Source organism: Chiloscyllium punctatum, chromosome 7 (assembly GCF_047496795.1).
Source record: "Chiloscyllium punctatum isolate Juve2018m chromosome 7, sChiPun1.3, whole genome shotgun sequence".
Classification (NCBI taxonomy): Eukaryota; Metazoa; Chordata; class Chondrichthyes; order Orectolobiformes; family Hemiscylliidae; genus Chiloscyllium; species Chiloscyllium punctatum.
The window spans coordinates 53,674,489-53,701,812 of NC_092745.1; the positions used below are offsets into that span (position 1 = coordinate 53,674,489).

At 39.1% G+C, this 27,324-nt stretch overlaps 1 protein-coding gene across 12 annotated transcripts in view; it reads right to left on the bottom strand.

The window, feature by feature from the left end:
* Nucleotides 1-27,324, bottom strand: part of prrc2c (proline-rich coiled-coil 2C) — an 85,872-nt gene that overhangs the window by 37,068 nt on the left and 21,480 nt on the right. For 6 of the 12 annotated variants that reach the window (XM_072573563.1, XM_072573562.1, XM_072573567.1 and 3 more), the window contains 13 exons: nt 26,740-26,856; nt 19,241-19,473; nt 17,560-17,621; nt 16,343-16,476; nt 16,174-16,261; nt 15,050-15,242; nt 14,147-14,233; nt 13,308-13,995; nt 10,420-10,592; nt 6,965-7,256; nt 6,084-6,294; nt 3,341-5,563; nt 3,068-3,085 (listed from right to left, as the gene is read on the bottom strand). In XM_072573563.1, coding sequence (XP_072429664.1) covers nt 3,068-3,085; nt 3,341-5,563; nt 6,084-6,294; nt 6,965-7,256; nt 10,420-10,592; nt 13,308-13,995; nt 14,147-14,233; nt 15,050-15,242; nt 16,174-16,261; nt 16,343-16,476; nt 17,560-17,621; nt 19,241-19,473; nt 26,740-26,856 — 4,519 coding nt within the window. The remainder of the gene's footprint in view (nt 1-3,067; nt 3,086-3,340; nt 5,564-6,083; nt 6,295-6,964; nt 7,257-10,419; nt 10,593-13,307; nt 13,996-14,146; nt 14,234-15,049; nt 15,243-16,173; nt 16,262-16,342; nt 16,477-17,559; nt 17,622-19,240; nt 19,474-26,739; nt 26,857-27,324) is intronic. The other 6 variants (XM_072573570.1, XM_072573565.1, XM_072573569.1 and 3 more) reach the window with 1 other exon arrangement.

The window sequence follows — 27,324 nt, forward strand, 5'->3', positions numbered from 1 at the left end:
CATCCTCCCTCTCCCTTCTTCACACCATCCATTATCTTGTTTTCAATTACCTAGACTTCATACCAAAATATCTACGAATACCCACTGCCTTCTCAAAATGCATCTCTTGTAGTTATCCTTTCTAACAGTTCTTTCCATGACTAACTTTCTAAAATAAAGGTGTCTGTTGCATTTCTTCAACCCAGCATACATGGAATAGTAAAGCCCAGGATCAGGCCTTTTGGCCCAACATATCTATGCTGACCATAATACTACTCTAAACAAATCCCATCTGCCTGCACTTGGTCCATAGCCCTCTATTCTTGACCTGTTCATATATCAGTCTATATGCCTCTTAAACATTGCTATCATATCTGCTTTTACCACCTCCCCTTGCAGCATGTTCCAGGCATCAATAACCCTGTGTTTAAAAAAAAACTGCCTCACATCTCCTCTACACTTTCCCCTCACCCTGGGAAAGAGACTAACTGTCCACGCCCCTCATGATTTTGTATACGTCTACCACATTGCCCCTCAGCCTCTCACACTCGAGTGAAAAAAAAAATCCAAGCTTGTCCAACCTCTCAGTGTAAATAATACACTCCAATCCAGGAAACACCTTGGTAATTTTTTTCTCTACCCTTTTCAAAGCCTCCAAATCAATTCTATAGTGCAGCAACCAGAAACTGCAAACAATACTTGAAATATCACCTGAAAGTCTTATACAGGTGAAGTCTTATACCTGTCAATCTTTAGACTCAATATCTTGAGATCAATGAGACCAAACATGTCATATGCCTTCTTAACCACCTTATTCACTTGCATTGCCACTTTCAGTGAGCTATGGACTTTCCCACCTCAAGATCCCTCTATATATCATTGGCCATAAGTGCCCTGCCATTTGCTTTTCTCTTGCATTTGACCTCCCAAAATGCATCACCTCACTTGTCCGGATAAACTCCATTGCCCATTTCTCCACCCAATTTACCCTGATCTATATCCTGCTGCATCCTTTGATAATGCTTCCTCACTTCCACAACTCCACCAACTTTTTGCATTGTATTATCTGCAAACTTACTAACTAGACCAATATTTTCACCCATATTACATACATGCATTTATTTTACAAACAGGTCTCAGCACTGACCTTTGCAGAAAACCACTGGTTAGAGACCTCCAGTCAGAAGAACACTCCTCCACAACTAGCCTCTGTCTTCCAAGCCAATTTCATATCCAACCTGCCAACCCACCATGGATTCCATGCGGTTTAATCTTCCGGACCAGCCATGGCAAATGTTTTAGTAAAATCCATGTAGACAACATCCAATGCCTTACCCTCAAATCATCTTCATTACTTCCCAAAAAATAAAATCAACTTTGAGACAAGACCTCCCCTGCATAAAGTGATGTGATTATTCCTAATAAGTGTATTCTCTTCAAAAATGTGAGTAAATGTGGTCTCTAAAAATCTTCTCTAATAATTTCCATACTGGTGATGTATGGCTCAGCGGCCTATAATTTCCTGTACCATCCTCAAAGGTAAACAGCGGCTATTCTCCAGTTTTCTGGGACCTTGCCTGTGGCAAAAGAGGCTACAAAGATCTCTGTCAAGGCCTCAGCAATCTCCTTACTTTCCTTCAGTCTTATTCTTTTTCATAACTACCTTAAAAATTACAGAATTATGATCACCATTCCCAAAATGCTCCCCCACTGAAACCTCAATCATCTGGCCAGGCTCATTCTCCTGTACAAGGCCTAATGCAGCCATTCCCTAGGTGGACTATCTACATATTGTTTCAAGAATCCCTCCTGAATGCAACTAACAAATTCTGTCCCATCTCGACCCCTCAACCTTTTTGTGAACTTGGGGTTAAGCAGAGCACTCAGATGTCAGCACTAATCATCCCCACCACAAGTTAGATTCACAGCAATTTCAGTACTCTACCGAAACAGTGCACCCCGACGTTTAACACTGAGTTTTCATTTGGCACACGACCCAAGTTTTACAAGTGCAGTCGACTTCCATGTTGTTATCAAGGGAAAAACAAAGGCAAACATGGACAAAGGCAAAAGATGGGCAAGAGTCACCTACAGGCAATAATCAAAACCCAATTAAGGTTCTTTCTAGGAAAATTGCTCCTAGTGGCCACTTCAATCGTGTATTTACAAACATGATATCCAAAATTGATTATAAAGCTTCCCACATCCAAAAACGTGGGTAAAATTCTTCACAAAATGTAACAAAAGCCACACAAAGAAAACATTAAGGTTGCAGTAGTCATAATATAAACTGAAGTACAACTGTGACAATATTGCTCCTACGTGAAGGGAAGCATTTACTGGATGAACATACTGAATGTTATTCAATGTGTACTTTTTATTAAAAGTGAAATTTTGAGTTCAAGGGTACATCTGTTGATGAAGAGGAACACTTTCTACATTTGGTCAAGATATCAGTAACAAAAGACTTTTATTTGATATACTAAGCAGAGAAAAGTTCTTTCTATTGCACTCTGACATGCCTTTAATACAAATTCACAAACATTCCACTTCAGCTCAACAGCTCAACGAACATTACCTCAGGCAATCTCTCTATTGAAATACGCTTTGCAACCACACACCACTGGTTCCCCTGGCCATGCTCCCATTTTTCATGCCCATAAGCTTAAGCTCAATGAAATGTCTGTTTGCTTTATCCTGATACCGAGTCATGGACACCCATCAGATTTTCGCTTGACCATTTTTTTTTGATAATGCCTAAAACATTACCGATGTTTCAGGGTCTGTGCAACATGGCAGCTTTCGATGCCAATGCACTTTAACTGGATATTAAATACATATATCTGCTTCATAGAGAGCAAACACAGTTTGCAATACTCTATTATTTGTGGAATTAAAACCAGGGAAGAATAGTACTTTGTATCACCCAAATTCTCTGCCCAAGTCAATTCATGTAGCATATGCAATTCTAGAAAGCGAAAGAAATTGAAGGCACAAGATAAAAATGAGCATCTCAGTAAGAATGGGGAGAAATGGTGGATAGTCTCTGTGCCCCAATATTATGACAAAAAAGTCGCACAATACTTACTGTTCTAACTTTGATAAGCTAAAAAGGAAGAAACAAAAATTAGCCTGTTACCAACTTTCACTAGTTGAAACATCAACAATATTTTTATTAGACAGGAAGTTAATTTAGGCAGGTTACTGTTAATCAGTAAGTAAGTATCTTAAAATACACTGATAGTTAGATTTCAAGTGAAATGCTAATTGTGTCAAGTTTCAGAAGTCACTTAAAATCATGTGCCGATAAATAAATGGCTTGAATAAATTGTCCAAAAGTTAGCGTTTTTTTTTTACCTACCCCCTTCTACCAGGCTTTGACGACATTCCACTGCGCCTTTCATTTTTGCTTCCAGAGTAGTTTCTGTTCGGTTTGTTTGCTCCACTATTGCTTCTACGATTCTGCCGGTCGGCACCTGGACGTTGGCTGGAAAAACTTCTCTTTGCAGCATCCCGCTTGGGAAGGAGATTATTTTCTCCAGACTTGGTTGTAGCCTGCAAGTTGACATCCATCACTTTCTTTTCATCTCTTTCACGCCTTTCATTGAAGTCACTGCTTTCAGAAGCAGTCTCCCATTCTTCATTAGCCTGATCTGAAGAGTTTTGATTAGATAAATCCGGTGACTTGCTCCCAACCACATCCAAGGAATTTGTGTGCTCCTGCACAGTACTGCTGGAGGTTGCATTTGTCACAACAGTTGTGGTGGTTTCATTTACTTTAGCTGCAGCTTCTCTCTCTTTCAAACGCCTGAATCTCGGTGGCTTGTCTTGTCTTGGTGGGCGTGTAGGTCTTTGCTTACGAAGACACTCTCTGCTATGGTCAAATTTACGATCCGGTTTAACATGTCTTCTCTCAAAAGGAGGAGTTTCAAAATGATCGACCTTTTTCACATCATCATCTCTTCTGGAAGTCTCTAACTTTGGAGGCCATATTGAATTAGAAGGCCCTGGCTTCCTTAATGGTGCAGATCTTGAGCCACCACGGCCTCCAGCACCTCTATTGCCTCCTCTAAACATTCCTCCCCTTCCACGCCTTGAAGGTTCCCCTCTTGGAAGAAAACCAGGTTTTGGCTTTGAATCATCCTCTCTTAAGGGGGGCTTTTCTGACGATCTATTGTCAACCTTAAAGTTACTTTCAGATTTAAAGGACTTTTGAATTGGTTTACTCTCTGGCCGACCTTCTTTCTTCAGACGTTTCCCTTTATTTGGATTTTCTTTGTCAGAAATTGTATCGCTTGCACTTTCATGAGCTTCAGTATCAGAATCTGTTTCAGAGCCATGTTGTCTGCGACGTTTAGGAACCTCTTCGAAGTCAGAGCTTTCACTGCGTGTTTCACTTTCTTCTCTTTGCCGAAATGAAGGAGCACTTGTCACATGTTCTAACCTCGGCCTTGGCTCCCTGTAACGAGGATACTCTCTGCTGCGACCTCTTCCCCCACGACCACGGCCATTATAAGATCCTCTAAAGCTGCGCCCTCGAGAATAAAATTCTCCACGGCCTCTTCCCCTGTAACCTTGGTCAGGAATCCAGTCACGTTGCTCCCTAACCTCTTTGCGGTAATTACGTGGGGGCAAACCAGAATCTCGTCTGATAGGAAACCTGTTATCAATACGCTGCCTTTCGGAGAGATGATTCTTAACATGTGGCTTCTCATGCTTTTCATCCTTTGGTGCTGGAACCGAAGTAGCTTGATTGCTTACAGTTTTACTAACTGGCGGAACAGGAGGAACAGTCTCACTTTTATCTACTAATGGTTTTACATCCTGACATGCCTTTTTAACAACTGGCACAGAACTCTCTGGAAGAGACTTTTCAGGTTCCGCTTTGCTGCTGCTCTTATTGATTGCCTGAGAAGGTTCTCTCTTTTCAGTTTTTGGAGCTTTATTACCTTTGATTGGAATGGAATGACGATCTTCTTTTTCCTTTCTTTGTTCACGTTCTTCTTTCATGTCTCTTAGTACAGGCTTTTTAATTGGGCCACAACGTCGCACAGGTCTTATGTAACCTTCATCTCTCCTAGAAGCTGGTCTAGGACCCCAACGTGTGTCATGCCTGGATTCTCTTCTAAACTGCTTTTCATTCTTTACTCCATCAAATGCTTTACTTTCTTTTTTTGATTTTTCTTCCGGTTTGTCTTGCTGATCTTTTGATTCATTAGTTCGGTTTTGTATTTTGACTGCCACTGGAAGAGAATCACTCTTCTCGACTTCCAACTTCAATGAGTGATTTGATCCATGAGATAAACTTCTCTTTAAGACTGTTCGAGGTTCTGCTTGTAGTACAGGTTCTTCCTGTGCACCCCGGGTCACAGCCAAATCCACAGGTTCCAGCTTTACAGTATCAGCCTCTTTGTCAGACTGAACAGGTTGAATATCTTCCAATGATTTGTTTGCAAACTTCCCCTTTTCTTCATCAGTCTTGTCCCTAAAGAGTTCTTGATTCAGTAAATTCAAGTGTGGAGACAGTTGTCTTTTCTCTGTGGAATAAGGTGTCTTTCTCTCTTGTTCCACGGTCATCTCAGGCCTAAGGATATAATAAAATGATTGAAGTTGCATGGGTTTAGAAATGCCAAAACATCTGAACTGCAGAACATATTAAATCAGCAATTATATTTGTGTCACTGAGAAGCATTACTGCTATTTCTTAATCAGCACCAGCTTGAGTTCTATACAAAGGCTTCCTGCTGCATCGTATACGTTGGGCATGGGGCATCACCATCTCAGCACAAAAGCCTGAACAGCATTGGCAAGCTATCTCACTATGACAGGACGTAATGCCTGAATCCTTCCTACCTTCATCCAGAATCCAAAAATTATTTAACACATGATAGTGAATAATTACAAGCAGATAGCCAGATGGATTTTTACCTCTCTCACCCCACATATCCTAGCCAAAGAGGCACTAGATCAAATTATAACCAGATTGATGAAAAGGATGATAAGATTAATAAATTCACTCAGACCAAAAATTAATTCATATTTGTAAAATCAGTGGTTTTTGAAACAAGTAAAACCTTTATGGCAAATCATAGCACGAAACCTACCTGGGATCTTTGGATTCTTCCATTACAATTGGAGGGGTAGTAGCTTGCTGTGGCTCTGTATGAGGATAAGATTCTGAGCTCCACACTAGTCGAGGTTCAGTGGACTGAATGGTATGATCTCTAGCTGGCCGTGACAGATGGTCAAATGATTCAGACCCTGAACCGGAACTGTCCATCTGATCTCTTCTCATTAATTTTGGTGCCATCATACCTGCCAGACACAATGTAGAAAGGAAGTGTTAAATGTGTATCGGCTGACTGTTAGAATCCTAAGAATTAGAATACGGATTTTATTCAACAAAAGATCAGTATTAGAATCTGAAAAGCATCAAGATAATCATAGGAAAACTAACCATCTTATTTTGAAAGTCTTAAAAATACATTTCCAAAGCCTGCAGATGCTTCATGCTGCATGTGCAATGCTAACAACATTTTGAAAATGTGATGTTGAAGTACTGATGCACAACAGTGCTGATGCTTAAAGCAATAGTGATCCTCAGCTCTGAAAAAAAAACTATTCTCTTGAAAAAGCAAGTTTGTGAATGATTAATTCTCAGTTTTATGCAATTTTCTTTCTGTTACTGGCCTTAATTAAACAGAAAAAAAAACAGTAATGGCTAAAAGTTAGGGGAAATGGAACTAGCTAAACTGCTTTTGCTGAGAGCTGGAACAATGGGTAAATGACCTCTTTTTGTGCTGTAAACATTCCAATTCTCTGCAGTTAGTATTAAGTGATTAGTAGTGAACACCTAAAATAATAGCTGTGCATTTGTTAAGATTAACATTCAACTCCAAAGATAGTCTTGCTGAGCTTTACCTCAGAGCACTTGGAGAAAACAAAGGTGACACAAAAAAAAACTGCGACCTATAAAGTTACTAACCAGGGTGCATTTGTGTCATGTCCATTGGTGGCCTTCCAGACATCATTCGTGGATCCATGTACGACTGCATCATAATCCAACGTGGATCAAATCCCATAGAAGCTAAATGTTGGTGATGAGGTGGGGCTAATGGAGTCTGATACAAGGGTCTGTGCTGTGGAGGTGGCACAGGAGCTCCAGAAGGCTGAGGCTGAGCTTGAGGTTGAGGTTGGGCTGGAGTTTGAGACTGGGTTTGTTGCTGATGAACACCTGATGGTTGCTGTTGCCATTGTTGTTGCTTCATCATCTGTTCCTAAAAAGAGCAAGCTTAATTAAAACACTTTAATGCAACAATGGTAATAATGTTAATAGTAATTTAGTTGCAACAGACACTTATAAAAATACATATTGACCTGATGTTGTGATTTTAAACTTTGTCCACCCCAGTCTAACACCAGCACTTCCACGTCATTTTCATTTTGGTGGTGCTATCAAAACTTAAGGGCAGGTGAGAATTTGCCATTTCATAAAAATAGGTATCCTTATTAGTCAACTTGAAATGCTTACTTCAAACTTGCCTATTTCAAGGTGTACAATTTTATGACTCAGACAGGCATAAAATAGTCACCGAAGCATAAACAAACATATAGAAGGGAGAGGCAAATTACTGCAGATGTTGGCATCTTTACTGAGAACGAAAAATGCTGGATATTACAAAATGTCAGGCAGCATTCATAGAAAGGAAGCGAGCTAACGCTGAGTCCAGATGACTCTTTATCACAGCCAAAGTGAAGTGTGGAGGGGGCAGCATTTATACTGGGCTGGGGCTGGAGGTCTGGGCTATCTTCAGATTACAATCATCTGAATGTGAGGATTCTAAGAAGAATCTAAGATTGTTTGCTGTATCACATCTCCATGATACTGGACTCCTTTGGCTATAATTCTGTGGGCATGATCTTAACCTCCACAACGAGCTGATGAAGCAGTGGCGCTGTAAAAGCTAGTGCTTCCAAATAAACTCGTTGCATTATCACCCGGTGTTGATTTTTAACTTTATCCACCCCAGTCCAACACCAGCACCTCCAAGTCATGAATGTGAGAATGGCAGAACAATGGTGTATCTAACTGTCAGACTGGAGTCGGGGGAAAAGGAGAGAAGAGACAACATAGTGACAGTGACAGAGAATGTAACAAGCAAAGCTAAAAGGAATGAGTTACAACTCCAGGATTCAAGGTCAAACTGAGACTTACTTGTCAGACATCATTTCCACTTCTGGATCACAACGGCAACAGAGTAACTAATGCATGGCACCAGTAAGCCCTTGATTTAACAGATGACTAACAACGTTAAAAAAAATTAAAATAATGTTGTTTGCTGTGAGATCCACCTTCGTACTAATTCAGCAATCTTTTAATCCATCAGACCTTAAGATGATGATAAAGGCTCTTCAGTCCATTACATCTGCGATACTATTCAATGAGATCAGTGTTGATTTTGTGAACAACTCCACCTTCCTGCCTTTTCTCCAGAATCCTTACTGATTAAAAGTAGACTATCTCAGCCTTGAATGTAATTAATGACCTTGCCTCTACCGTCCTCTGGAGTAAAGAATTCCCCCGATTCAATACTCAGATAGTTTTGCCTGCCTTGAGATTATGCCCTCTGGTCCTAAACTGTCCCACAAGCAGAAACAAATGTTCAGCATCTACCCCGTCAAACCTCCAAAGACCATCACATTTCATGTTCTTCTAAACACCAATAAGTACAGAGTCGATCTACTCAATCTCTCCTCATAGGAAAAATCCTTTAATACCAAAGGTCAATCAAGTGAAGCCACTCTGGACTGCCTCTAATGCCTTTCCTTAGGTAGAGGGACCAAAACTATTCACAGTAATCTAGGCATTGTCTCACTAGTTTTTGTATAGTTTCAAAAGACTTCTCTATTTCAAACCCCATTCCCTTAGAAATAAATTGTCAACATCCCATTTGCCTTCCCAATACTTGCTGAATTTCTACTCTTATTTGTGATTCATGGATGAGTACCCCCAAATCCATCTGTCTCACAGCATTCTTTCTTGATTGACTGAAATAATATTCCTTCCCTGTATTCCTTCTGCCAAAGTGCACATTGTCACCTTTCCCCAAATTATATTCCAGCTGCTAAGTTTCTATCCACTAACTTAACCTGTCTGTATCCCACTGTAAACTCTGTCATTCTCATCACTTGCTTCCATAAACTTTTATATCACCCACAAACTGAGACAATACATTCACTTTCCTCTCCAGGTCGCTCATTCATATTGTAACTAAATGTGGCCACAGCAATGGCCCAATGGCATTGCACTCCACTGGTTACAGGTTATCTTGAAAGTGTCCCTCTTATCCTGATTTTGCCTTCTGTTAGCCAATCCTCTATGTATGCTTACGCCATGGGCTCTAAGTAGCCTCATTTGGGGTACCTTAAACGCCTTCTGAAAATCCAAACATATTACACCTACCGGTTCCCATTTCTCTCTCCAGGTTCTCACCTCCAGGAAAGAATTCCAACAAATTTGTCAGGCATGATTTCACCTTTATGCAGCCTGCTGATCCTACCTATGCATTTGTAAATGGTCTGCCAATGCATCCTTTATATCATGGACACTAACATTTTCACAGACTTTAGCTAACTGGCATATAGCTACCTATTTCCTTGACTCCTTCAATTTTTGAATAAAGGTAATACACTGTTATAGTTGCCCTATCCTACAGGACTTTTCTAGGACCTCAACTTTCTTGAAAGATTACAGTGCATCCCTTATCATAGTGACTATATATTTTTACTGTTAGCTGGTCATTTGTTCCTTGACCTTTTCATAATTTTGGAATGGTATTAGTGTGCTCAGCTATGAAAAATGAAAATTTTATTCAACTTCCTTGCCATTTCCTGGCTCCCCATTACTATTTCCTAAGCCTCAAGGTTCATTTTGCCCTCTCTTTTCATTTTTATATATTTAAGTTCTGTCTATTTATATCTTATTTGCTAGCTCATCCTGAAAGTTAACTTTTCTCTAAAGTTTTGGTAATCTTTTGTTGGTTTAAAACTCTCAATTCTCTGGCTTACCAATGCCGTTTTATTTTCTTTCAATTTGATACAATCCTCAATTTCACTATTATCCGTGGGTTACTTCTTTCCACGCTTGCTCATCAACAGGCTGATCTGTTAAACTCTTTGTCAGCCCACTTCATCCAGTTCTGCCTTTTGATCCTTTACAATTACCCTTATTTAAGCTTAGCACAGATGCTAATAACTCATGTTTCTCTCTCACTGAATTCTAAATTTTACCATACCATAGTCACAGTTTCCCCTGGGATCTTCTATACTCAAGTCATGAATTAAATCAACATTTCACTAGATCTAGAAGAGCTTGACCCTAGTTGGATCAGAGTTGACCCACAACATATTTTCCTCCCAAAATGCCAATTCACTTCTTACCTGTTGACGTTGGAATCGAGGTGGTAATGACTTCTGAAACTGCTTTGAATAACCTGTGGGAACAGCAGGTCGTGCCTGAGACCCCAAATCACCATCAGTATCATTTGATGTTGGAATAATCTCCTTCTCATTTAAAGCACTGTCCAGTTGATCAACAGGTGGAGAAATATCATCTGCCAATATAGCAATGTAATGTTGATGTTTAGTTTGTGCATTCTAGGATCAATACTAGGCCTCAATATGAAAACTAACCATATTCTTATGGACAGACAAGTTCAGAATATTAACTTAGACTGGAAAAAAATGGAACTTGACCCAGTGGATGGCGATTAGAACACCACACTCTGTTCCGGGAGGCTGCAGAAAAGCAAGCAATTAGATGCCTTCACAATTTCGAATGCATAGTAATCTTATATAATAGAATGTCAAGGGAAGATAAAACCCTCCATAGAAAGTGAACAGAATTATTGTGGTGCTTGAAGTAAATTCTGAAGTGCCTAATTACAAAAGGTGTTGGTACTACTAAATATTGTACCACTGAGTTAATTCCAAATTCCTGGCAGCCTTTGCTGAGGAGTTTTGGAAAGGCAAATTGCCCAAAGAACTGCCCATATGTCCAAGCAACATGGACACTACACAGCAAGAAACAAAGATTTCACAGACATTTAAAATCTCTGATCCAACAATAACTTGAACAGGTGTAATATTTTTAAGACTGAATCATGCAAGGCACTCAGAAATATTATCAAACAAATAGTGACACCAAACCAAAGAGATATTAGAATTTAAAAAGGGAGACCTCTACATTTAAACTAGTTTTATCTCCCTCATTAGGGAAAACATCCATGCAGCATCCACCGCATCAAGTTTACGCTTCAGTAAGAACACCTCTCATTCTTTCAAACTCTAACAGATAAAGGTTTAACCTATCAATCTTTGTTCATATGCTCAGGAAATGAGTGGAGCAAACCCTTCTGTGAACTGCTTTAAAGCAATTACGCTTTCAAATAAGGAGACTAAAGCTACAGTATTCAGTAATGCCTTGTACAGGTATAAAAAACCTCTGTTTTATTTGCTTTGCAATAAATTCTCACCAATTTCTGCACCTGCATACAGAGCCCTTTCTGTACTTCAGAGTTCTGTAATCTCTGAAAAAGGATACTGCTTTCTATTTTAAAAAAGAATGAACCAAATGTCTGATTAAAAAGCTAGATTTTAACAAATGTCTTATAGAAAGACAGGCAAGGAGGCAGAGGTGTTTAGCAAGAGAGTTAGGGACGAGGCAGCTGAAAACATTGTGGAGCAACAATGTTGAGGATTTAAAATGAGGGTGAGCAAGAGGCCCAAAACTGGCAAGAAATGACAATCTTGGTGATTCATTATTATGCAAGTGAAGAATAGAAGTCCAGAAATTAACTCAAACAAACCTAGAAAATGAACAGAAGAGATAAAATAAAGCATCATGTAGCATGACTGCACAAAAACATACAATAAATAAGCCAAACTTTCCAGTTGGAGGATTTCTAGTCAGAAAGTAAGTTAACAAGCATTGACTCAAATATTGGGATAGAGTGCAATCCAGACCTATACTCAATAAGTTTTCAAGCAGGAGCGAAGCAAACCTGAAGCTTCCAATGCACCATGACCATCATTCTTGGATGGCCAATGCACACTTTCACGCCATCCTACATATAAACAGATAACTAAATAAAGCCCAATTGTAGATGGGTGCATGAGTAAGAAACAGAACATAGAGAAGATATGATGATTAAGTTCCAGTTACATATTTATGTAACAGGTGATTAGATTATATTAGATTACTTACAGTGAGGAAACAGGCCCTTCGGGCCAACAAGTCCACACCGACCCGCTAAAGCATAACCCACCCAGACCCATTCTCCAACATTTACCCCTTCACCTAACACTACAGGTAATTTAGCATGGCCACTTCACCTAGCCTGCACATTTTTAGATTGTGGGAGGAAACTGGAGCACCCGGAGGAAACCCACACAGACATGGGTAGAATGTGCAAACTCCACACAGAGAGTCGCCTGAGGTGGGAATTGAACCCGGGTCTCTGGCGATGCGAGGTAGCAGCGCTAACCACTGTGCACCGTGATCCTTAATGGCATCTCAAAAGAACCTAAAATATGCCAGATTATGAGAGTTCTCTTCACAAAATCCATAAACTGTCACAGTCTCTTCAATACACAATACAACAGGTATATCAACTATTGAGGATTAATTCCAAATCAATAATATTTGACTGCACCAAATGCATAATCCAAACAAATATGAAAACATTCAAGGCCAAAAAATGCATGAAACAAAACAAATCTTTGTACTCATCATTCTTGATCATAGTTATACATGGATCGACAAACTGGCGAGGTCCACCCCAGACTCATCCATTAACAGGTTCCAACAGATCGTGCAGTACTTCTGAGTCCATCAGGTTATATAGGGGATTCCCATCTGTTATCATCTGCAGTTTTATAGGTCTGGATTGCACTCTATCCCAATATTTCAGTCAATGCTTGTTAACATACTTTCTAACCAGCTTATTTATCTTATGTGCCCTGATTCCCCATGGATGACAAGGATAAGATGCACATGCAGAAACAAATTAGTTCTCAGAATGCAAGACTGTCTTATCCTTTGTCTTTTAAGTTTCAATTAATTTAAAACTTTTGAATTTGCATTACTGTTAAGCTTTAGGCTACTCCTGTGCATCAAGTTGATGATACATCAGCAGTGAACTGAAATTAAACTTTGGTTGAAATAAAGCACAAAGTCAGAATCTAAACACTGTAGATAATAATTTAGCTTTCCTTAAAATTACTTTCCATGAATTAAGTATCGACATCAGTTTTAATATTGCTCTTACCTTCGGTTTTTTTCAAATCCTCTTCCTGGCCTCTGACGTCATCAGATTCACTCTGAGGTTCCTCCTGCCTCTGCTCAGTCTCCCTTTCCATTTCATTCTCTTCTTCCTTTTCCCATTCCTCTTCTTGCTCTTGTGCCTGCTCTAGTTCTTGTGCATTTTCCTTTTCTATCTTCTCCTCTTGTCCTTGTTGCTCCTCCTGCTCTTTGTTTTCATGCTCTTTCTCACGGTCCTTCTCCTTTGGCTGTTCTGTAATTTTTTCCTGTTCTTGCTCTTTCTCCTGTTGTTTCTCAGTTTCTTTCCATTTCTGATTTTCATTTTCACTTTCTTTCTTTTTAACTTTGTCATTCTCATTGTCCTTTGTATTTTCCTTCTCAATGTCCTTGGTACCTTCTCTTTCAATTCTTTTAATCTTATCCTTCTCCTTTGCATTTTCCTTTCGATCTTTTGAAAGAGTTCCATATTTTTCATCAAGTTTCTTCAGTTTTGCTGCACAGGCTGCTAAACGTTGCTCCTCCATTCGTCGTTCCTCTTCCTCACGTCGTTTTCTAGCTCTTTCAACTGCTGCAGAAACTTCAGACATTGACGGTTTCCTCCTTTGTCTCCAAGCTTCATCACCATCGCTTGGTAATAAAGGTTTGGTAGGGGTATACTTTGCAGGTCCAATCTGACGAGCTGGAGGTGGCGGATGCTGTGATTTAATTGAAAAGCATAACAAAGGAGTCTTTAACCAAATTCCTAAAACTGACTTGATACCAAAAGATCTCACTATGCTAAATATATGACACAATACTAACATAATTTTAATACTAAATGCATTAATTTTTGTGTTTTCAAAATACCTGGGGAGCTGGTTTCTGATTGACAGGTGTATTCCCTAGTCCACGCAATTCACGTACCACAGCTTGCACTGCTGTCCGTCCTGCTTCCTAAAGTGTAAACAAATATCAGCCTTTAATCTAAATTTTTACACTCAAAGATCAGAACAATTTAACTTGTCAATGATCCAAATACTTAGACAAAGGTGAACAGAACCATAAGTCAGGTTTTTTATCAGAACTGAGGTGACATTTAGGACCAAAATTAGAATACTTTTATTAGAAATTAAACAATTACAAAATGAGACCATGCATTTCAGTTACATAGTTTTGCCCAAACTTTCCATTTATCTGAAAGGAAAAATTAGGAATACACACTCAGTCACCAAAATCTTTTAGCCTTGTCTTCAGTATTAGAGAGTAAATAATAGAATATCATTTACAATCTAAATTCAGGGCACCTTTGGAAGTCTGTATTCAAAACAGGCATACGAATTATTTTTGATTCAGAATAGCACGCTTTTTAAATTTTCATACTGAAAGATATATTTATGATAGAGTGACTTGAAATTTCAAACAGAAATGTACAGAATAACCCAAGTAACAAAGTCAAAACTTTGAGATTAATTTTATAAGTACAGACACTATTAACTAACAGTACTAGAGTTTAACATTTAACATGATTTTCAAAAAAAATGTCTTATGCCATTAAAAGAGTGGAAAGAGGAGGAAACACACCTAAAGAAAAAAAATGCACAAGTCAAGGACATGTGGCTGCTACTTCAATAAACGTTATGCCCAATGAAGTGGGATGCTACAAAACTCTGAAAGGCACTGTGCAAATCCAAGTTTTTCTTTCCAATGTGGATATTATTATTTATATATCAAAGGTGTCACATTGTCATGAGATCTAAATTGAAAGTCTACCTGACGATCAGTCTGGAGGCTTCTGATGGAAGCGATCTTGGTTGGTGACAGTGAGGCTGCCTGCATTGTTGGACTCTCATTTGAAGAAGTTTTATTTCCAGGACACTCATTGATTTCCTTCTGGTCATTAGAACTCTCTGGAGCTTTTGCTCCAAGCTGTTCAGCTCTGCTGACTTGTTCATCCCTGTCATCACTGAAAAGAAATTTAAAAAGTGAACATCAGCACTCTCAAAAACATGAGATCACAACATACTAAATCACAGATTAGTTGTTATGCCCATCCATTCCCCTCCAACTGTGCATCTGTTGTAATTTCAGAAACTGGTAACAGCATTTTGATTTTCAGCCAAGATAAATTTTGAACAAGTAACTCCAAAGCAGCTCAACTACATCATCCTGCATGGAAAAATAGAAGGAAAAAACATTTCCAAATTAAAATGCTGAACTGAAAGTTAGCCAATTTCAGTGGATAAATGAAGTTGCCTTATGTGCCACATCTACAGTATACCTTATCCCATTTGCAGGAGATATGGCAGAGTAATGGAAAGTCAAGAGCCCTCAGCATCAACTTCAGGCCCATGAAAACAGGTCAAACATGGGCAAGACAACCCGAATAGCACCCACCAGTGTTCTAATTTTATTAATGATGTTTTGAGTGAGTGATACACCTTGTTAAGTACCAACTGCTCGAACTGAACTCTCAACTCTAACAATAAAACTGGTTTCATTTTATGAAACCTGCTCAAACAAACAGACAGGGAAGGAAGCAAACAAATAAGGAAACAAACAAGCAGATATGTATGTATACAAGTAGAATTGTCGCAAGAAATCTTGAACAATTAACTAACAGGCAGATCTACACCATATCCTGCAGTGGGACTGAATTCCTGCTCTTGTTGCCCAAGCTATTGCTTTTCAGATCAGGAGAACATCAGCAAAAGTAGCCAAATTTGAACTTTAAATAAAAGTTAGAATTTTAGATTTTAATGGCTGCATTTTAGATATATTGGAAAGGTGGAATAACTTCTTTAAAATGTTGTAATTCTTATTACAAGGCAAGTCAACATCTAGCAAACAAATTTGCGGCTTTAGAAATTACACAACAATTAGAAAGTAAACCATACCAGATTTCATCATCTTTCTGCGTGGATGTTCCCTCATCCTCATCACTAAAATTTAGTTTCTCTGTATAATCCACCTCAGACTGTGCTCCTGAAATGCAAGAAACATTGAACTGAATGATTTCATTCAAGCCTCAGCTGAAAATTGAACTGCAACATTTTTCCATGTTACCTGCCCAGCCATCATCATTTTCTGTGTCCAGATTATCAAGTTCCTTCAATTCACTTGCACTAATAATGGAGGGTCGCTCATGAAGGTCTTGACACCATTGAGATTGCTGTTGTCTTAAGGAACTACTTTGGTTCCTAACCAATATTGGAAAAAAATGGAGAAAAAAAAATGTTAGAATATCCAGACTGAGGAACAACATCTGAAAAGGAAGACAATGTTTAGGTGTCCTACAGTAACTTAAATCAATAAGATACAATGCAAATGAAAACTCATAAGTGCAAAGGGTAGCAGGGTATGGAAGAGAGAAAAGCTGTAGAAATGTTTCAAATACTAAAAACAAAAGTAAAATTTAAGATCTGTCAAGAATCCTACATAAAGGGTTGTGTGGCTATTCAGCTGCATGCAATCTGGAAATTAAACAATTACCATTTCTCAGGGCCAGACCAACATGTGAGGCACACAAGGAGATCCTGCGAACCTCCCATCATAGTGCACTCTGAAGGGATTGCCCAGAAAATCAAAATTTCCACTGGGAGGTTATACTATGCTCGGATCCCTCTGAATGTTTCCATTTAAATCAGAAACTTTCGATAGTTCTGATGAAATTACGTATAATAATCACTCAGAGAAAAGTAATCTATTAGATACATGGTGCACCTCCTTAGTAATTATTATATAGCTCCTATACTTGTATCTCCAAAGACACCTCCCCCAGAACACTTGTAGTACTTCAAACCCTGAACTGACACTTCATACCTGCAATCTTTAAATTTCCAAAATATGGCAGGTGACTGATGGAAAAAAAAAGGACAGTCTACCTTTCTCTGAAAGCTCTTATGGTGCACAAAGCTGTCAGAATGAAAGTACAGCTCTGCATTTCTGAAGAAACCATGAGCAGAATCCTACCTCAAAATTGCAGAGCTCCCTTCTTTCAAATAAAGAGTCAGAATGGCACCTGCATGAGACCACCCATCCTCATGAAAACCCAGACCAATGCTTCCTGCCCTCTGTTCTATTTGTTTTTAGCTCAGTTGTGCACAATAAGGCAATATAGATGTTTGCATTAAATTAACTGACTTAAAAAAAATTTCCAAAAGCTGAAAACCTACATCAACCCATGAAAGCATTAAGTTATTTTGTAAACAATGCGAGAGACCTGAGCAAACAGCAGTATACATCACTTAAACATAAATAATCATATCTTATAGCATACATACTTGATATTTGGTGCGGGATATGATAGACGATGTGGTATTTGCATTTTAGAGGAGTGAGCCATCTAAAAGTTGAGAGAAAAAAAATTGATCCACTAATTTAATTTATAAATTAGATTAGACAAATTATTTTCCACAAATTCCATTTCACTTCCCTTCATAAATTCACTAGTTCAGATGCACTTCAGTAACACACACAGGTTTAAGTGTAGACTTCAAAAATGAGTTGTATTTACCCAGCGCCTCGCAAATTTGGTAAAATATGCCACGGTATTTAACAGAAAGTTAATCAGACATAACCCAACCTCAAAACGTTCACATGAGGCTAAATGGGGAGTAGTGGTGGAGTTGTTTGCGTGCGCACACGGTATGCAGAATCCCAAGGCTGAGCTGACATTTAAGGATTTGGGTTACCGTTAGGTGTCATTCAAGGCAAATTATTAAGAGATTCACCTTTTGTATTAGATTCAACATCGTCTCAAGGCAGATAACTGACTGAATAATACGCTAATTTGGTAGACATTTATTAACAGTAATTTGACCATAGCCACTCTGCTGAGGATGGTTTCTTCAGATAACTGATCAAACCATTCTGCCTTATCAGCTGCCCATCAGTTATATTCATTTTCCAAATATCACTTTAAAAATAAAAGTCTACTTCAGCATCAATACTCCCTTTGAGACAGAAATGCTAGTTTCTAGAGGAGCAATGCCACCTATTCAGGTAGATGACCGAAATGATGTCATGCCCCTTTTTGAAAAGGTTGTTAATCCTCATATCCTGAACAAAATTCATCCTTGAAACACTAAAATAATGCTCATTTTTCTTACTGCTTTTTGTACACCACCTGAAAGGAGGCTGTGGGGATGGGGTACGCATGAAGGAGGTGGGAACAAGAGATGACAAGTTGATATAGGTCAACAGCTAACATATTGATAAAGAAGACTGCCACAGAGAAAGTGCTAGCTAGTTATGATGACTGACAGTTAATTGTAAAACTTTGATTAAAGTTTAAAGCAGGCAGGATCGATGCGACACAAGGTACATAGGATGGACGGTTCAAATTACTGGCAGATTATGTCAAATAGCACATCCTTTCAGCCATTCACAACAAGGGACCAACTGTACCCAAACAAATAGAGAAAGTGCTGGAGAAATCTGTGGACAGAAAGACTCAATGTGGAGTCCAGTGACTGACCCTTGAAAAACAGAACATTGGACTTGAAATCTCCACAAATGCTCCCAGACCTGCTGAGTTTCTCCAGCAATTTGTTTTTGTTTTCTGGTTTCCAGCATCCTTTGTTTTACAGCACCTATACCCAACCAGCCCACACAAGATACACAAGTATCTAATACTCGATGTTATTTCACAATTGGACAACATTTGTAACATAAACCCAATTATGCAATAGCTTATACTGACAGCCAAATTAGGATTATGAGTTGGGCTCATAGTATGGAGCACTAGATTGCACTAGCAACTATACACATGGATATCGTTCTCAACAGAAAGAACACCTTAGCTCTCCACCTATTTTAAAATAGGTTTCACTCATTCTCAGGATCATCTGCTAAGCTAATCAGACATCTACAGGGTGTGACATTTAACAATTTGGCAGTCATAACTTTTCAGCAATACTCAAGGTCTGTACTATCAAACAACTAAAAAAGACCAATACTTACATAAGGTGGCATTAATCCTCTAAATTGTGGTGCAGGTGGAATAATCAGCTGCCCATTTATCTTAGAGAGTGGTAATGTTGCCTTTTCCCGTCCATCCCGTTTGTCGATAGCTTTGTCACCCAGTTCCGATGTACCAGTCCCTCCATCTTCCAAATTACAAGGCTTGCCATCTTGATCCAAACATCCAGGCATTATGGGAAGAGATTTCCCTCCATCTCGCCAACTAGTAACATCTGTAGAGTGCAATAAAGATTAACACATTTATATATTAAAGAGTTTCCTGCTGGATCACTCAGAAGCAGCATATGATCCCCACTGGATATGCCATCCAAAACATAAATGTTACTTGCCTACTGCTTTTCAGATTCAAATGTATATTGGCATATATCTGGATTCATTTGGAAAACCAATATAGATTCTCTCTCTCCCTAATATTTAATTAGGCTTCATCCAAATGATTAAATTCAAATATTTTTGTTGCTCAGATCCTTCCAAAACCATCTCATTTAAGATTATAGAGGCTGTTCAATGAGATGAAGATTAAACGTTACCGCCCCAGAGCAGAACCCCAATTCATGGCATGCTGTGGTTAAGGAGCATTAAGTTTTTGTTAAAGGTTGATAAGTCTGGAAATCCAAAATGGAATAAACCCACAACTCCACTGGTCTGAACACCTAAACAAAGCTTATTATACGCATTGACTCAGATATTTACAGCACAGGTGGCAGTGATTTGGCACACCATGCCTGTCTGATCAAAGATCTGACAGTAATAATCCCATTTGGCAGCTTTTGGCCTACAACCTTGGAGTCTATGGTAATGTTTCAAGGTCAAAGGCCATTGCAGCATCTAATTTGAACTGATCAACACTTTTTAACATCAATGCCTCAAGGGAGCTAGATTAGCACTTCCCTTTTTAAAACAATGCTCTTGTATATTGGTTTTAAATATCCTCCAGTTCTGCTCTTCCAGACCAGATGAAACAGTCCTGCATGGTATGCATTAGTGATCCCTGTTAAAAACCAAAAATCTGCACCTACATTATTGTTCAGTCATCTTACACGATGACATGTTTTGCTTTTATTGTCATCACAATTCTACAGGTACTGCCATGGTGCTCTTTCACAAAACCAATTTCCTCTTCTCCAGCGAGAACATTCACAATTCAAGTGATAAGACTACTTCTTCCTCTTGCTATTCAATAGATTTCATAACTGGTGATAATACTTTAGTGAAAGCCTGCACCACGAAAATTTTAAGCAATTAAGTTTCTCAATGTCGTTTGTCCTGAAGCACACCAATTCATGTATTCACACTAAATGTATTGGTCAAGGGTCTGCTCCTTCCACCAGTCTGTCTCTGCCCAAAGAGAACATTATTTTACTCAATATAAATTATACAAGACATAAGAAATAGGTGGAAATGATTATCATTTGGCCTCTCCAGTCTGGTCCACCACTCAGTAAGATCATGACTGAACTTTATCTCCATTTTCTCACCTTAACTCATGTCTAGATTCTTTTCATAACCAAAAGGCTAATTAGTCTTAATCATGACTACACTCATTGAAATTCACTACCATCAAGAACTGAGGATGTACAAAGAGTTGCAATGATGTAAAAATACCTTATCTCAGATCCAAATATCCAACCCATTAGGACAAGACCATGGCAGCTAGTTCAGGTGAAACAGTTTTGCAGCATCTAAACTGTAGAGTCCAGTTTCTGAACTGTGTGTATTTCAATACAATTACACCTCTTTATCTCAAACACCAGACAACAGATGCCCATTCTACTCTAGTTGCCATGCTTTGCGTCATTCATTAACTGCAAATTTATGCAGCTGCATTAAAGCTCATAAGGAAAGCATTTGGCCCAATATTGCTTCTTGTGAGACCTCACTCCAGTCATCATGGAATTTGAAAAATGCACTATTCGGGTGAGATAAAGTAATCTCTGAGGAGCCCTGCATGGAGTACAAACATCAACATATACCAGTTTAGCAGAATGACTTGTTTTGTGGTATAATTTCCATGTAACCCCACACAAAATAATTGCTACTTCACATGTTAATGCGTGTTCAAAGTTAGGCGACCAGGTGGCATTCTGACAAACTCCAATTCAAAAATCTTTATTGGGTACACAATATGGCCTTGCAAGTTACTATGAAAGTATGCTTACTCAGACTCAAATCAAAACAAACTTTAATGCAAATGAACATTTCCTTGGTCTTTACCAGGTTAAGTCAAAGTTCTTACAGGGTCTGGTGCAAAGCTCTTCTTCTTGACCCTTGGACAAATGCCCTGCTTCACTAACTTTTCTCATGCAACGATTCCTTTGCAATTCATTGCACATTAGTTACTCTCATGACATGTTCCCCTACCCAGTTGTGACAAGCACTCATTTCCTAACTGATTCTCTTTCCCAACGATACAGCCCTCACTGGTGTCTTAAGATGTCTAAGCACCTGTCACAAAGATAAAACTTAAAACATGGTGCTGCTCGTATTAGTAAATGGAGCAAAGAGGTGAAGGGCAAATGGAGGTCAAAACCTTTCATTGAGCACCAGGCCTTAAATTTGCATTTTTCCTCACATCTGATGCCATAATGATGCCCATATAATCGACACTTAAAAACAGAGGAAAAGGTCAGGAGCATAGCAACAGACTATTCATAAAGAAAATTACCTTTCAATGCACATAGATTTAGATACAAGCAATTGTTTTGATTATTTTCTTCCATCACTATCAATAGTAGAAAGGTACCTTTCTCTCATTACCAAAATAATGGATTTCAGCCACATTATCAACGCTGAACAATGTCCACTGGCATCAAAACCCTTTCCCATGCTTTTCTTTTGAAACTTTAATCTACAATTCGGAGCTAAGCTTACAACAATTAATGACTGAAAACAAAATCCTAAGGATTAAGAGAGAAACAAAGTTATGTTTTGTGTTATGTAATATTTTACATTACTGACCACCGGTCAGAACTGATGAAAGATCATCAACTTGAAATGACACCTTTCTCCACAGATGTTGCCCGACATTGAGTATTTCCAACTTTTTCTGTTTTATTTCAAAATTGCAGCTTGCACGGTATTTTACTTTTGCAATTTAAGAATTGCTCTTGGCTTACAAATCGGGAAATTATGGGTGAATGAGATAGTGACTGAGACCCATAAGTTATGTCTTAGAAGATGCAAATACAGCAAAGTTAATGGCTAAAATTTGGAAGGTAAAATCTAAAGTTTGCTGTGGTGGTTGTGGGATTTCAGATTGCATTGACCAGATATACTTTTTCTATGTTGTAGCCTGGAACCATGAATATTGATAGGTCGAGGCCAAAATTTCTGGCCATCGTAAGGTAAACCAAGCATCTCTCCTGCTCTTACCACCCACCACTCACGTACTTTGGAAATGATTGCAACTTAATACCTAAAGTTCTCTGAACACACCTCCAATGGGCAAGACCTGGCATAGGACTTGAACCCAGAGCTTGTGGCTTCGAGGAAGAGATGGTACCCACTGTACCATAAGACCACCTCGACACAGGCTTAGGTGGGATTCCTGAATTCATGTCTCCATAACATCAGAAAAAGAATCCTTTTCTACCGATGAAGAAAAGAACAATGGGAACAACCATAAAATTAGAACTAGGCCATTCAGGAGAAAATCTAGCAAGTGCTTTGCTACACAAGAGCTGATGAAATTTAAAACTCTGTCATATTGCTGTGGACAACAGATTTTCCAGATACAAGTCAAACACTTTCATTAGAATACAAGACAACGAAGGGTCTGTTTCCATGCTGTACATCTCTATGACTCTATGAATAGCCAATACAGTCTCTAGAGCCTATTCTACCATTCAGTATGATCATGATTGATGATTTATTTCACTCTAGTTTCTGAACAACTCCCTGTACCTCAACTCTCAAGATCAAAGATCAGTCACAACCTTGGTCATACTTAATGATGGAGCATCCACACCCATTTGGGTAAAGCATTCCAAAAATTCACAATCCTCTGAGTTAAGAAATTTTTCACCTCAGCATAAACGATCAATGTGTTTAGAAAAGATTTGTAACTGTGGTTTAGGTTCTGGATGTAGATTTGCTCGCTGAGCTGGAAGGTTCATTTTCAGAGGTTTTGTCACCATACTAAGCAACCATTAGACCACAAGACAGAGGAGTGGAAGGAAGGCCATTCAGCCCAGAATCTGCTCCACCATTTAATCTTGGCTGATAAGACATTTCAACTCCACTTACCCACACTCTCCCCATAGCCCTTAATTCCTTGCAAGATCAAGAATTTATCAATCTCTGCCTTGAAGACATTAAATGTCCTGGCCTCCGCTGCCCACCACTCTGCAGCTGAAGAAATGTCTCATTTCTGTTCTAAATTCACCCCCTCTAATTCTAAGGCTGTGCCCACGGGTCCTAGTCTCTCTGCCCAATGGAAACAACTTCCCAGAATCCACCCTTGCTAAGCCATGCATTATCTTCTAAGTTTCTATTAGATCTCCCCTCAAACTTCTAAACACAAATGAATACAATCCTAGAATCCTCAGCCTAACACTCCAGGAATCAGCCATGTGAATCTCTGCTGGATACACTCCAGCGCTAGTATGCCCTTCTTGAAATGTGAGGCCCAAAATTGGTCTCAGTATACTGAGCTTTATAAAGTCTCAGAAGCGCATCACTGCTTATATATTCCAACCCCCTTAAGATAATTGACAACATTACATTCTCTTTCTTAATCATGGACCCAACCTGCAAGTTAATCTTTAGAGAATCCTGAGCTAGCACTCCCACATCTCTTTGTACTTTAGCTTTATGAATTTTCTCACCATTTAGAAAATAGTCCGTGCCTGTATTGTTTTTTCCAAAGTGCAAGACCTTGCACTTGCTCATGTTGAATTTCATCAACCACTCCTACACTGTCTAAACCTTTCTGCCATCAGTGAGCCTCCGGATGAAACACTGGTAGTATGGCCCCCTTTCTATTTTTGTGTGTAGATTTCCTTGGTTTGGTGATGTTATTTCCTGTGGTGATGCCATTTCCTGTTCTTCATCTCAGGGCATAGTTAGAATGCCATGCTTCTAGAAATTCTCATGCGTGTCTGTTTGGCTTCTCCTAGGATAGATGTGTCATCCCAGTCGAAGTGGTATCCTTCCTCATCTGTATGTAAGGATACTAGTGAGAGTGGGTCATTTTTTTTGTGGCTAATTGATGTTTATGTATCTTGGTGGCTAGTTTTCTGCCTGTTTGTCCAATTTAAATGTTTGTCACAGTACTTGCAAAGTATTTTGGAAATAACATCAGTTTTGCTTGTTTTCTGTACAGGGTCTTTCAAATTCATTAGCTGCTTTTTTTTTTGTGTTGGTGGGGTTGTACGCTACCATGATGTCAAGGGGTCGGAGTAGTCTGGCAGTCATTACCGAGATGTCTTTGATGTAGGAGAGAGTGGCTAGGGTTTCTGGACGCATTTTGCCTGCTTGCTGGGGGTTTGTTGCTGAGAAAATTGGCAGACTGTGTTCACTGGGTACCCATTCTTTTTGAATACACTGTATAGGTGATTTTACTCTGCTCTTCATTGCTCCTCCGTGCTGCAGTACGTGGTGGCTCATTGAGATAATGTTCTAATGCAGCTTCGTTCTTGGGCGTTGGGATGATTGCTTCTGTAGTTGAGTATTTGGTCAGTATGTATTGTTTCCTGTAGATGCTGGTTTGAAGTTTCCCATTGGCTGTTCGCTTTACTGCAACATCTGGAATGGCAGTTTGTTGTGGTTTTCCTCCCCTTTTGTGAATTTTATGCCAGTAAGGGTATTATTGATGGTCTTGAAGGTTTCCTCTAATTTGTTTTGTTTAGTGACGATAAAGGCGTCATCCATGTAGTGGACCCAAAGTTTGCATTGGATGGTTGGCAGAGCTGTTTGTTGAGTCTCTGCATCACTGTCTCTGCTAAGAACCCTGATATCGGAGATCCCATGGGTGTTCTGTTGGTTTGTCTGTAGGTTTTGTTGTTGACAATACATCCACCCAAGGACAAGCCAAACAGAGACACGCACAAGAATTCCTAGAAGCACAGCATTCCAACCGGAACTCTATCAACAAACAGACTGACTTGGATCCCAGGTATCACCCCCTGAGAAAAAGAACAGGAAATGATGTCACTTGCAGGAAATGACTTCACCAGCCCAAGGAAACCTAAACGCAAATAGAAACCAGTGTTTCATCCAGAGCTTCACTGATGTTACCTAGTATGGCAATGAAACTCTGAAAATGAATCCCTAAACGATCAACCTCTTATTCAGAGATTGTGGCTCTGTTCTCCAGCCAGGAGAAATGACCTTTCAGTGCCTATTCTATCAAACCTCTTACGAATCTCATATTACAATAAGATTACATCATTCTTCCAAGCTCAAAGGAATGAGCTCAATTTACACATCCTATCATCATAAGAAACTGTCTTATCCTAGAAACCAAATAATCCACTGTACTGCTTCCAAGGTCTCCTTCCTTAGTGTGGTCAGTGCTCCAAACATAATCTCATGAAATCTCTATATAGTTGTAGCTAAGTAGCTCTGCTCTGATACTCCAGACCCCATGCAATAAATTATTTACATAAAACTAGGAGCAGGAGTATGCCATCCAGCACTCGAGCCTGCTCTGCCATTCAATAAGATCACAACTGATCTTTTCATGGACTCAGATCTACTCACCCTTGCTCTCACTGTATTCCTTAATTCCTCTATTCTTCAAAAACATGCCTACCTTAACTTTAAAAAGTTTACTGAAGTAGCGTCAACTACTTCACTATAGGCAAGGAATTCCATAGATTAACAACTCTCTGGGTAAAGTTCTTTCTCAATTCAGTCCTAAATCTGCTCCCTCTAATCTTGAGACTACGCCCTCTTGTCCTAATTTCACCCACCTCTGGAAACATCCTCTCTACTTCTACATTATCTATTCCCTTTATAATTTTATATGTTTCTATAAGATCCTGCTTCCACCACCCCCCCGCCCCCGCCCTCACCAATTCTTCTGAATTCCAATGAATATAGTCCCAATCTACTCAGTCTCTCCTTGTAAGCCAATCCTCTCAACTCCAGAATCAACCTAGGGAACCTTAGACAACATTACCAAGGAATATGGATCAAATACAAGTAAATATTGTTACACAAAGATTTGATGAGCTAGGTCAATGTGAAAGTAGACTGGTGAGCCTCAATGGCATTTTTCTATTTGTTCTCACAATGACACTGTTCTTTAATTTTGGTCCAATACCAGTAATAAGAATTTAATTAAGTTTCAACAGTTTAATATATTCAGCCAATAGCAATAGCTATCAAAATTTACAACCTCTCCACATTAATATCTAGTACAGGAGATAATGCTACTACAATTGTCTGAAAGGAACCAAGATGATGGAAAGTTGCAAATGAAAGACTCAAGAAATGATAATGTAGCTTAAAAAAATGTAAAATGGAACACCTACTTGGTGGACGCAAGTTAGGTCCAGGTACAAAAGCCTCATCTGGCAATTCCTTTTGATCTCCGGCTGCCTGCAGGCTAGGGAACTCATGCTGGAAGTGACTGTTTAAACACTGGATTCCTAAATTGAAACAGATGAAAAGTAACTGAATAAATATCCCTGATCATATATTTCTACATTTATTTCCGCTGATTTTCAAATTCAGAAGGCAAGTACAATAGAAGTCATGCGCGGAGGTCAAAGGATTTGTAAATTAGTAAAATCTGTAAGATTTCCAGTCCAGAATGCTTGAGACCAAAGTATCCCTGCATTATGGAATGAGAATGCCTAACTACCTGACTGAACAGAACACACCACAGATACAGACATTGACAATGAAACAAAAAAAAGGTTAAAATATTACAATAACGTTTATCTAAACACCATATTTTCCATGTTTCTGCCAAGTACTGGACTATATTCAAGCTCCACATTTGCTCAAATATAAATCAGACAGCGGGTGTTTCTGAACAATTGATTTGCAGACCAGAGAGGTTACATAATGCAATCTGTAGCACTGGAAGACAGGGAGCAGCAGAAGTTACAAAG